This window comes from Agelaius phoeniceus, chromosome Z (assembly GCF_051311805.1).
Source record: "Agelaius phoeniceus isolate bAgePho1 chromosome Z, bAgePho1.hap1, whole genome shotgun sequence".
NCBI lineage: Eukaryota > Metazoa > Chordata > Aves > Passeriformes > Icteridae > Agelaius > Agelaius phoeniceus.
This window is the reverse complement of record NC_135303.1, coordinates 93584255-93595698: the sequence shown is the minus strand read 5'-3', so window position 1 is coordinate 93595698 and position 11444 is coordinate 93584255. Positions and strand designations below refer to the sequence as shown.

The window sequence follows — 11444 nt, the reverse complement described above, 5'->3', positions numbered from 1 at the left end:
TGTGTGTGTGTGTGTAATGAAGGATTGTGTGTCACTGTGTGTGTGTGTGTAATGAAGGATTGTGTGTGTGTGTGTGTAATGAAGGATTGTGTGTGTGTGTGTGTAATGAAGGATTGTGTGTCACTGTGTGTGTGTAATGAAGGATTGTGTGTCACTGTGTGTGTGTGTGTGTGTAATGAAGGATTGTGTGTGTGTGTGTGTAATGAAGGATTGTGTGTGTCACTGTGTGTGTGTAATGAAGGATTGTGTGTCACTGTGTGTGTGTGTGTGTAATGAAGGATTGTGTGTGTGTGTGTGTGTGTGTGTGTGTGTGTGTGTAATGAAGGATTGTGTGTCACTGTGTGTGTGTGTAATGAAGGATTGTGTGTCACTGTGTGTGTGTGTGTGTGTAATGAAGGATTGTGTGTCACTGTGTGTGTGTGTGTGTGTAATGAAGGATTGTGTGTGTGTGTGTGTGTGTGTGTGTAATGAAGGATTGTGTGTCACTGTGTGTGTGTGTGTGTGTAATGAAGGATTGTGTGTCACTGTGTGTGTGTGTGTAATGAAGGATTGTGTGTCACTGTGTGTGTGTGTGTAATGAAGGATTGTGTGTCACTGTGTGTGTGTGTGTAATGAAGGATTGTGTGTGTGTGTGTGTGTGTGTAATGAAGGATTGTGTGTCACTGTGTGTGTGTGTAATGAAGGATTGTGTGTCACTGTGTGTGTGTGTGTAATGAAGGATTGTGTGTCACTGTGTGTGTGTGTGTGTGTAATGAAGGATTGTGTGTCACTGTGTGTGTGTGTGTAATGAAGGATTGTGTGTGTGTCACTGTGTGTGTGTGTGTGTGTAATGAAGGATTGTGTGTCACTGTGTGTGTGTGTGTGTAATGAAGGATTGTGTGTCACTGTGTGTGTGTAATGAAGGATTGTGTGTCACTGTGTGTGTGTAATGAAGGATTGTGTGTCACTGTGTGTGTCACTCTGTGTCTCTGTGTGTGTGAGCTGTGCTGGCAGCTCCTCAGTTCGTGCCCTGTGAATGTGACCCCGCAGTTCCTGGGAATCAGGAGACAGAGATGACAGCAGAGATACGGAGCCAGTGCTGTGTGTGCTCTGTGTGCAGCGGGGCAGGCACGGAGCACAGGGGCACTGCAGGGACTGTGGCAGCCTGGGGCTGGGGCTGGGATGGAGCTGGGGCTGGGATGGAGCTGGAGCTGGGATGGAGCTGGGGCTGGGGCTGGGATGGAGCTGGGATGGAGCTGGGGCTGGGATGGAGCTGGAGCTGGGATGGAGCTGGGGCTGGGGCTGGGATGGAGCTGGGGTGGGATGGAGCTGGAGCTGGGATGGAGCTGGGGCTGGGGCTGGGATGGAGCTGGGGTGGGATGGAGCTGGAGCTGGGATGGAGCTGGGGCTGGGGCTGGGATGGAGCTGGGGCTGGGGCTGGGATGGAGCTGGGATGGAGCTGGGGCTGGGATGGAGCTGGGGCTGGGATGGAGCTGGGATGGAGCTGGGGCTGAGCCTGGGGCTGGGGCTGGGATGGAGCTGGGGCTGAGCCTGAGCCTGGGGCTGGGATGGAGCTGGGCTGGGGCTGGGGCTGGGATGGAGCTGGGGCTGGGATGGGGCTTGGGCTGGGGCTGGGATGGAGCTGGGGCTGGGATGGAGATGGGACTGGGGCTGGGATGGGACTGGGGCTGGGGCTGGGGCTGGGATGGGACTGGGGCTGGGGCTGGGATGAAGCTGGGATGGAGCTGGGGCTGGGATGGAGCTGGGGCTGGGATGGAGCTGGGATGGAGCTGGGGCTGAGCCTGGGGCTGGGGCTGGGATGGAGCTGGGGCTGAGCCTGAGCCTGGGGCTGGGATGGAGCTGGGCTGGGGCTGGGGCTGGGATGGAGCTGGGGCTGGGATGGGGCTTGGGCTGGGGCTGGGATGGAGCTGGGGCTGGGATGGAGCTGGGACTGGGGCTGGGATGGGACTGGGGCTGGGGCTGGGATGAAGCTGGGGCTGGGATGGAGCTGGGGCTGGGATGGAGCTGGGATGGAGCTGGGGATGGTGCTGGGGCTGGGATGGAGCTGGGATGGAGCTGGGGCTGGGATGGAGCTGGGGCTGGGATGGAGCTGGGGCTGGGATGGAGCTGGGGCTGGGATGGAGCTGGAGCTGGATCAGGCTGTGCGGTGTCGGTGTCCTGCAGACGCTCCCTGCCCCCCTCAGCTGCCCGTGCCTCTCTGCTCCCTCCCCAAGCGCTGCCAGAGACACTGAACCTCCTCCTCCTCCTCCTCCTCCTCCTCCTCCTCCTCCTCCTCCTCCTCCTCCCGCCCAGCTGGGCCAGCTCTGGCCTCGCTCAGCGCCTGCCTGCAGGAGCGGCCCCTCCTCCCCTGCTCCTGCTCCTGCTCCTGCTCCTGCCCGGGGCCGTTCCCGCCGGAGCGGCCCGGAGCAGCCTCTGGGCCGTGGAAGCGTCTCTGGCCCGCGGAGCAGGGGCTGCCAAGCCCGGCCTGGGGAGGCGGCTCCGTGTGCCCGCAGGGGCTGGGGCGCTGCGCGGAGCAGGGGGGAGCGAGGCGCTGCGGGGCAGCCGTGCCGGGGCTGCTCACAGCTCCGTGCAGGCACGGTGAGCTCCGAGCGCCGCCTCTGTCCCTGCTGGCAGCTGGCCCCGCACGGGCTGGGCTCGGCACGCAGGCGCTGTCGGGAACGCCCCCAGTGCGCGCCCGCTGCTCTGGGCTCGTTCTGCGCTGCCCGCACTCCTGGCCCTGTGCTGGGCAAGCTGGGCTCCTGCTCACAGCCTGCCTCAACACCTGCAGTGTCTCAGGACAGGGCCCGTGCGTCCCACCAACCCTCACTCCAGCCCTGAAAATCAAAGGAAAGCGTTCCATTGACTTCTGGTTTCCGTTTGGGGCAGCGTTTGCCCAGGCAAGGAGAGAAGCCCCCGGGTGGAGCCCATGTGTGACCCGAGCAGTCTGCTCGGGCTCCCGGGGCAGCTCCAGGAGGGCCCCTCGCCCCGCGGGGAAGGGCAGAGTCTGGGTCACCCCCGTGGCGGGAGGCAGACAGGAGCTCTCGGTGACCCTCGGTGGTTCTGCCTGGGGCACGGGGCTGGGCTGCAGGCCCTGCTCCCAGCTGGGAGCGTTTGTTTGTGGCCGAGGGCGCAGGGCTGGCGTGTCAGCAGAGCTCTCTGTGTGTGTGTCTGTGTCTGTGTCTGTGTCTGTGTGTGTGTGCGAGGCTCCTGCGGCGCCGTGCGGACAGCCGGGGGACACCCGGAATCTCTGGGGGACCCTCGGGAGCACGGCTGGCCCTCAGGCCCCGGGGCGGGGCTGCTGGAGCCCTGCAGAGCTGCAGCGGCCCCGAGCCGTGCCCGCGGCACCCTGGGGCTCCGGGCGGGCGGGAGCGGGGCAGGAGCGGGCCGGGCATGGCTCCGTGCCCCGGCCGCCCGCCGACGCCGCGTGCTCCCCGCGCAGGCTGCAAGATCAAGGCGCTGCGGGCCAAGACCAACACGTACATCAAGACGCCGGTGCGCGGCGAGGAGCCGGTGTTCGTGGTGACGGGGCGCAGGGAGGACGTGGCCGCGGCCAAGCGCGAGATCCTGTCGGCGGCCGAGCACTTCTCGCTGATCCGGGCGTGGCGCGGCAGGGCCGCGGGGCCGGGCTGCGCGCCCGCGCTGCCGGGGCAGAGCACGGTGCAGGTGCGGGTGCCGTACCGCGTGGTGGGGCTGGTGGTGGGCCCCAAGGGCGCCACCATCAAGCGCATCCAGCAGCAGACGCACACGTACATCGTGACGCCCAGCCGCGACAAGGAGCCCGTGTTCGAGGTGACGGGCATGCCCGAGAACGTGGAGCGGGCGCGCGAGGAGATCGAGATGCACATCGCCCTGCGCACCGGCGCCTTCCCGGAGCTCGGCCGCGACGGCGACTTCCGCGCCAACGGCACCGATGTCGGCTTCGAGGGCGGCCCCGCCTGGCCCGGCGCCCGCCCCGCGCCCCGCGCCCGCGCCACGATGGCCTCCGGCTACCGCAACGACAGCTCCAGCTCGCTGGGCAGCGGCTCCAGCGACTCCTACTTCAGCGGCGGCCGCCTGGCCGACTTCAGCCCCGGCAGCCCCTTCGGCGCGGGCGGCTTCTGGGCCGGGGAGGCGCTGCCGGCCGCGGGCGCCGAGGAGCCGGCGCTGGACTCCCCCGCCTACGAGCCCCTGCCCGCGCCCTCCCCGACCGTATGGGCGCCCTTGGAGCCCGCGGCCGCCCCGCCCGGCCCGGGCACCGAGGCCGCGGGCGGCTCCAGGGCCCCGCTCGGCGGCAGCCGCCCCCCCACGCCCCGCCTGTCGCCCGCCTTCCCCGAGGCTCTGGAGCAGCCGCTGGCCAGGCGGGCCCACGGCAGCGCCCCGGGCCCCCCGCCCGGGCTGCCCGTCTGCATCCCCGCCTTCTCCACCGGCACCGACAGCTACTCCTCGTCCAACGGCGGCTCCGCGTCCAGCTCGCCCCCCGAGTGCCGCCGCAGGCACGACTGCGTCCTCTGCTTGGACGGCCAGGCCACGGCCGCCCTCGTGCCCTGCGGCCACAACCTGTTCTGCCCGCAGTGCGCCGCCCGCATCTGCGCCAGGGACGCGCCCGCCTGCCCCGTGTGCCAGGCCGCCGTCACCCAGGCCATCCAGATCCACTCCTGAGCCCGCCGGGCCGGGCCAGGGCCGCGCTCCGCACGGAGGGCTCGGGGCCGCTGTGCCGGGTGAGGGCAGCTCTCAGCACTGCCCACACCTGCAAACGCAGCTGCTCCGGGCCTGTGAAGGGCGCCTCTGCCACGGCCGGGCCTCTGTGCCTGCAGCCGCAGCCGCGCCGCCCCCAGAGGGGTCACTGCCCTGCGGGGCTGCGGCGCCGCCAGGCACCCGCCCACGCTGCCAGTGCTGCCTTCTCCACACGGCCGGGGCTCCGAGCAGCTCTGGGGAAACGCCTCCTCTGCCGCTCTCTGCCGCCGCTCACGCCTCACCTGCAGCACTGCCAACGCCCGCCCCGGCCGCGGGGACACCGCCGGAGCTGCCCCGGGACAGCCGGGACAGGGACTGGGACAGGGATGAGTCACGGCAGGGACAGGAGCAGCCCAGGCTGGGCCCTCGGGGCCTGCGATTCCCACGGGGGCAGCGTGGGCAGCACGGGAGCTGTCCCAGGAGCTGTCTGAGGAGCTGTCCCAGGATCTGTCCCAGGATCTGTCTGAGGAGCTGTCCCAGGATCTGTCCCAGGATCTGTCCCGGGATCTGTCCCAGGATCCAGTCCCAGGATCTGTCCCAGGATTTGTCTCAGGATCTGTCCCAGGATCTGTCCCAGGATCGTGTCCCAGGATCCAGTCCCAGGAGCTGTCCCAGGATCCAGTCCCAGGATCTGTCCCAGGATCTGTCCCAGGATCTGTCCCAGGATCGTGTCCCAGGATCCAGTCCCAGGAGCTGTCCCAGGATCCAGTCCCAGGATCGTGTCCCAGGATCTGTCCCAGGAGCTGTCTGAGGAGCCTGTCCCAGGATCCAATCCCAGGATCTGTCCCAGGATCTGTCCCAGGATCCAGTCCCAGGATGTGTCCCAGGGTCGTGCCCAGCTCCCGGTGCCCCGGTGCTGCTGCTGCCGTTCCGTCTGTGTGACCGAGCCGTTCCCAAGGCGCCCCCGGGGATCCTGCAGATCTCCGAGTGAAGCAGCGCCGCCTGCGGCCCTCGCCTCGCACACGCGGCAGGGTCACGGCTCCTTTCAGCAAGGGAGGGGAACCGGGGCGCTGGGTGCGGGCCCTGGCGCTGCTCGCCCTCAGCCACCTGCAACCGCTCGGCTGCGTTTCAAAAAGGCCTTTCCAGTCACGAGTCTGAGGAGGAAAAAGGAGAGGAGAGGCTCTTGAACATCTTCCTGCATTTCAGCCTGGGGATGTTTCCAGCCCTTCCATCCTCAGAATGCTCCCAAACCTGCGCTGGCATAAGGTAAAGCAACGGACACAAGCAAACAGAACTGTATAAAAACCAAAACAAAAAAAAGGAAGAAAGGAAGAAAGAAAGAAAGAAAGGAAAAAAGAAATAATACAAAATGGAGTTCTGGTGGATTTTTTTCTATTTTTGTTTTGGAAGCATTATTTTCCCAAGACAAAGCTTTTTTCTCAGATTAACAGAAAAAAAAAAAAAAAGAAGAGGAGAAATGAAATCACACCTATGTTGAACTAGTAATTATGCAGAAAACTTTATTTTTTATTTTCACTTGAAGAGTTACATTTCGTATTCCAAGTTTACAGGTAACGGTTTTTATTTGGTGATTCCGAGTCTGGGAGCTGCCCTGAGGGCACGGCCAGGGTCTGAACAGGGCAGGGTCTGAACACAGGGCAGGGTCTGAGCACAGGGCAGTGTCTGAGCACAGGGCAGTGTCTGAGCACAGGCAGTGTCCCAGCACAGGGCAGTGTCCCAGCACAGGGCAGTGTCTGAGCACAGGGCAGTGTCTGAGCACAGGGCAGTGTCTGAGCACAGGGCAGTGTCCCAGCACAGGCAGTGTCTGAGCACAGGGCAGTGTCCCAGCACAGGGCAGTGTCCCAGCACAGGGCAGTGTCCCAGCACAGGGCAGTGTCTGAGCACAGGGCAGTGTCCCAGCACAGGCAGTGTCTGAGCACAGGCAGTGTCCCAGCACAGGCAGTGTCTGAGCACAGGGCAGTGTCTGAGCACAGGGCAGTGTCTGAGCACAGGCAGTGTCCCAGCACAGGGCAGTGTCTGAGCACAGGGCAGTGTCTGAGCACAGGCAGTGTCTGAGCACAGGCAGTGTCTGAGCACAGGGCAGTGTCTGAGCACAGGGCAGTGTCTGAGCACAGGGCAGTGTCTGAGCACAGGGCAGTGTCTGAGCACAGGGCAGTGTCCCAGCACAGGGCAGTGTCTGAGCACAGGGCAGTGTCTGAGCACAGGGCAGTGTCTGAGCACAGGGCAGGGTCTGAGCACAGGCAGTGTCTGAGCACAGGGCAGTGTCTGAGCACAGGGCAGTGTCTGAGCACAGGGCAGTGTCCCAGCACAGGGCAGTGTCTGAGCACAGGGCAGTGTCTGAGCACAGGGCAGTGTCTGAGCACAGGGCAGTGTCTGAGCACAGGGCAGTGTCTGAGCACAGGGCAGTGTCCCAGCACAGGGCAGTGTCCCAGCACAGGGCAGTGTCTGAGCAGAGGGCAGTGTCCCAGCACAGGGCAGTGTCTGAGCACAGGGCAGTGTCCCAGCACAGGGCAGTGTCCCAGCACAGGGCAGTGTCTGAGCACAGGCAGTGTCTGAGCACAGGGCAGTGTCTGAGCACAGGGCAGTGTCCCAGCACAGGGCAGTGTCCCAGCACAGGGCAGTGTCTGAGCACAGGCAGTGTCTGAGCACAGGCAGTGTCCCAGCACAGGGCAGTGTCCCAGCACAGGCAGTGTCCCAGCACAGGGCAGTGTCTGAGCACAGGGCAGTGTCTGAGCACAGGGCAGTGTCCCAGCACAGGGCAGTGTCCCAGCACAGGGCAGTGTCTGAGCAGAGGGCAGTGTCCCAGCACAGGCAGTGTCTGAGCACAGGCAGTGTCTGAGCACAGGGCAGTGTCTGAGCACAGGGCAGTGTCTGAGCACAGGGCAGTGTCTGAGCACAGGGCAGTGTCTGAGCACAGGCAGTGTCTGAGCACAGGGCAGTGTCCCAGCACAGGCAGTGTCTGAGCACAGGCAGTGTCTGAGCACAGGGCAGTGTCCCAGCACAGGGCAGTGTCCCAGCACAGGGCAGTGTCCCAGCACAGGGCAGTGTCTGAGCACAGGCAGTGTCCCAGCACAGGGCAGTGTCTGAGCACAGGGCAGTGTCTGAGCACAGGGCAGGGTCTGAGCACAGGGCAGTGTCTGAGCACAGGGCAGTGTCCCAGCACAGGGCAGTGTCTGAGCACAGGGCAGGGTCTGAGCACAGGGCAGTGTCTGAGCACAGGGCAGTGTCCCAGCACAGGGCAGTGTCTGAGCACAGGGCAGTGTCTGAGCACAGGGCAGTGTCTGAGCACAGGGCAGTGTCTGAGCACAGGGCAGGGTCTGAGCACAGGCAGTGTCCCAGCACAGGGCAGTGTCTGAGCACAGGGCAGTGTCTGAGCACAGGCAGTGTCCCAGCACAGGGCAGTGTCCCAGCACAGGCAGTGTCCCAGCACAGGGCAGTGTCCCAGCACAGGGCAGTGTCTGAGCACAGGGCAGTGTCCCAGCACAGGGCAGTGTCTGAGCACAGGGCAGTGTCTGAGCACAGGGCAGTGTCCCAGCACAGGGCAGTGTCCCAGCACAGGGCAGTGTCTGAGCAGAGGGCAGTGTCTGAGCACAGGGCAGTGTCTGAGCACAGGGCAGTGTCCCAGCACAGGGCAGTGTCCCAGCACAGGCAGTGTCCCAGCACAGGGCAGTGTCTGAGCACAGGGCAGTGTCTGAGCACAGGGCAGTGTCCCAGCACAGGGCAGTGTCCCAGCACAGGCAGTGTCCCAGCACAGGCAGTGTCCCAGCACAGGGCAGTGTCTGAGCACAGGCAGTGTCCCAGCACAGGGCAGTGTCCCAGCACAGGCAGTGTCTGAGCACAGGGCAGTGTCCCAGCACAGGCAGTGTCCCAGCACAGGGCAGTGTCTGAGCACAGGGCAGTGTCTGAGCACAGGGCAGTGTCTGAGCACAGGGCAGTGTCCCAGCACAGGGCAGTGTCTGAGCACAGGGCAGTGTCTGAGCACAGGCAGTGTCCCAGCACAGGGCAGTGTCCCAGCACAGGCAGTGTCTGAGCACAGGGCAGTGTCTGAGCACAGGCAGTGTCTGAGCACAGGGCAGTGTCCCAGCACAGGGCAGTGTCTGAGCAGAGGGCAGTGTCCCAGCACAGGGCAGTGTCCCAGCACAGGGCAGTGTCTGAGCACAGGGCAGTGTCTGAGCACAGGCAGTGTCTGAGCACAGGGCAGTGTCCCAGCACAGGCAGTGTCTGAGCACAGGCAGTGTCTGAGCACAGGGCAGTGTCCCAGCACAGGCAGTGTCTGAGCACAGGGCAGTGTCTGAGCACAGGCAGTGTCCCAGCACAGGGCAGTGTCCCAGCACAGGCAGTGTCCCAGCACAGGCAGTGTCCCAGCACAGGGCAGTGTCTGAGCACAGGCAGTGTCCCAGCACAGGGCAGTGTCCCAGCACAGGGCAGTGTCTGAGCACAGGCAGTGTCCCAGCACAGGGCAGTGTCTGAGCACAGGGCAGTGTCTGAGCACAGGGCAGTGTCTGAGCACAGGGCAGTGTCTGAGCACAGGGCAGTGTCTGAGCACAGGCAGTGTCCCAGCACAGGCAGTGTCTGAGCACAGGCAGTGTCTGAGCACAGGGCAGTGTCCCAGCACAGGGCAGTGTCTGAGCACAGGGCAGTGTCCCAGCACAGGGCAGTGTCCCAGCACAGGGCAGTGTCCCAGCACAGGGCAGTGTCCCAGCACAGGCAGTGTCTGAGCACAGGGCAGTGTCTGAGCACAGGCAGTGTCTGAGCACAGGGCAGTGTCCCAGCACAGGGCAGTGTCTGAGCACAGGCAGTGTCCCAGCACAGGCAGTGTCCCAGCACAGGCAGTGTCTGAGCACAGGGCAGTGTCTGAGCACAGGCAGTGTCTGAGCACAGGGCAGTGTCTGAGCACAGGCAGTGTCTGAGCACAGGGCAGTGTCTGAGCACAGGCAGTGTCCCAGCACAGGGCAGTGTCCCAGCACAGGGCAGTGTCTGAGCACAGGGCAGTGTCTGAGCACAGGGCAGTGTCCCAGCACAGGGCAGTGTCTGAGCACAGGGCAGTGTCCCAGCACAGGCAGTGTCCCAGCACAGGGCAGTGTCCCAGCACAGGGCAGTGTCCCAGCACAGGCAGTGTCCCAGCACAGGGCAGTGTCTGAGCACAGGGCAGTGTCTGAGCACAGGGCAGTGTCCCAGCACAGGGCAGTGTCTGAGCACAGGGCAGTGTCTGAGCACAGGCAGTGTCTGAGCACAGGGCAGTGTCTGAGCACAGGCAGTGTCCCAGCACAGGGCAGTGTCCCAGCACAGGGCAGTGTCTGAGCACAGGCAGTGTCCCAGCACAGGCAGTGTCCCAGCACAGGCAGTGTCCCAGCACAGGGCAGTGTCCCAGCACAGGGCAGTGTCCCAGCACAGGGCAGTGTCCCAGCACAGGCAGTGTCCGGGGCCGGTTTCCTATTTGCTAATTTTGCTACACTTTTTGTTATGTCTGAGTAGGGATTACAGACCCGATTTCAGTAAATTTCAGAATCCGTATATTTTATGATAAAGGGCCTTTCACTGATGACGGCCGAAGCACTGATATTATATATTTGCTGTAAAGAGAATTACAAGAGTTTTATTTTTCTGATATTAAAAGTTGCGTAATGAAGATTTTTGACTTGCGTGTTCGCCTGCCCGGCTGCCACGGGGGAGCGCGGGAGGTGCGGGCGGAGAAACCCCAAAATGCCCGGGGGGTTCCCTCTGTGAGGGGTTTGACTCCGGGGGCTTCGTGTCAGGGATTTGGGTCCGGGGGCTCCGTGTGTGTCTCTGTGTGTGTGTGAGGGGTTTGGGTCCGGGGGCTCCGTGTCAGGGATTTGGCTCTGGGCTCTCGGTGACGGGCGCTCCTTTCCCGCACGCTCGGGTCGCTGTCCCGGTTGTTCCGCGCTCAGCGGCGCCGGTGCCCGGCCGGGCCAGGCCAGGCGAGGGAAGCGCCCGCCCCGGGCAGCGGCTCCGGGCAGCGGCTCCGAGCCCCGGGCAGCGGCTCCGGGCAGCGGCTCCGAGCTCCGGCCAGCGGCTCCGAGCTCCGGCCAGCGGCTCCGGGCAGCGGCTCCGAGCTCCGGCCAGCGGCTCCGGGCAGCGGCTCCGAGCTCCGGGCAGCGGCTCCGAGCCCCGGCAGCGGCACTCGCCGCTCTGCTGGACAGCAACATTAATGCTGGTTTTTCTTAAGGAAGCATTAATTAAACTCAGACGTTTCCTCGGCTGCTGGAACGCGGCGCTGCCGCCGAGCCCGGCGGACAAAAAAAAAAAAAAAAAAGCGAAACGCTGGAAGCTGTCGCTGTTCTGAGGAGGTGCCAAACTCCGAGTGTCCATTTCTGTGTGAGGCAGCCCAGGAGCGGGATGTGGAGCAGTGAGCGCAGCGTGCGAACACAAACTCCCGGCCGCTCCTTTGCTCTCAGCGCCGGCTCTGAAGGGCAGCGCTCGGTCTCGGCAGGGCAGCACAGACGGACGGGAACGCGCACGGGCACCGCCAAAGCCCGGGGCCGCCCCGCGGGGCCGGCTCTGCCTGGGCTGGGCCGGGCTCGGTGCCGGCCCCGCGGCAGCTGAGCTGTCCCGCACACGGCAGGGGGGAAAGGCAGGGAGCGGCTCGGGAATGGCAGAGCGGGCGGGTGGGGGCGTTCCGCCGGGCAGGCACTGCCGAGATCCCTCGGGATGCGGGTCCTGAAACCGGGGAAACCTCGGCTGGGAGCTGGGGGAGGTGTGGGGGAACCGAGGGTGACAGGCACGGAGCGTGGGGTGCAGTGAGAGATCGTGTGTCACTGTGTGTGTGTGTG

General features: G+C 64.2%; 1 protein-coding gene across 1 annotated transcript in view; it reads left to right on the top strand.

Annotated features, from left to right (window-relative positions):
- Positions 1-5927, top strand: part of LOC129132757 (RNA-binding E3 ubiquitin-protein ligase MEX3C-like) — an 11772-nt gene extending 5845 nt beyond the window's left edge. The window contains exons 2-3 of the mRNA XM_077171410.1: positions 3419-5362; positions 5502-5927. Of these exons, the coding sequence (XP_077027525.1) occupies positions 3419-4617 (1199 nt within the window). The 3' untranslated portion in view covers positions 4618-5362; positions 5502-5927. The remainder of the gene's footprint in view (positions 1-3418; positions 5363-5501) is intronic.
- Positions 5928-11444: the final 5517 nt, after the last annotated feature.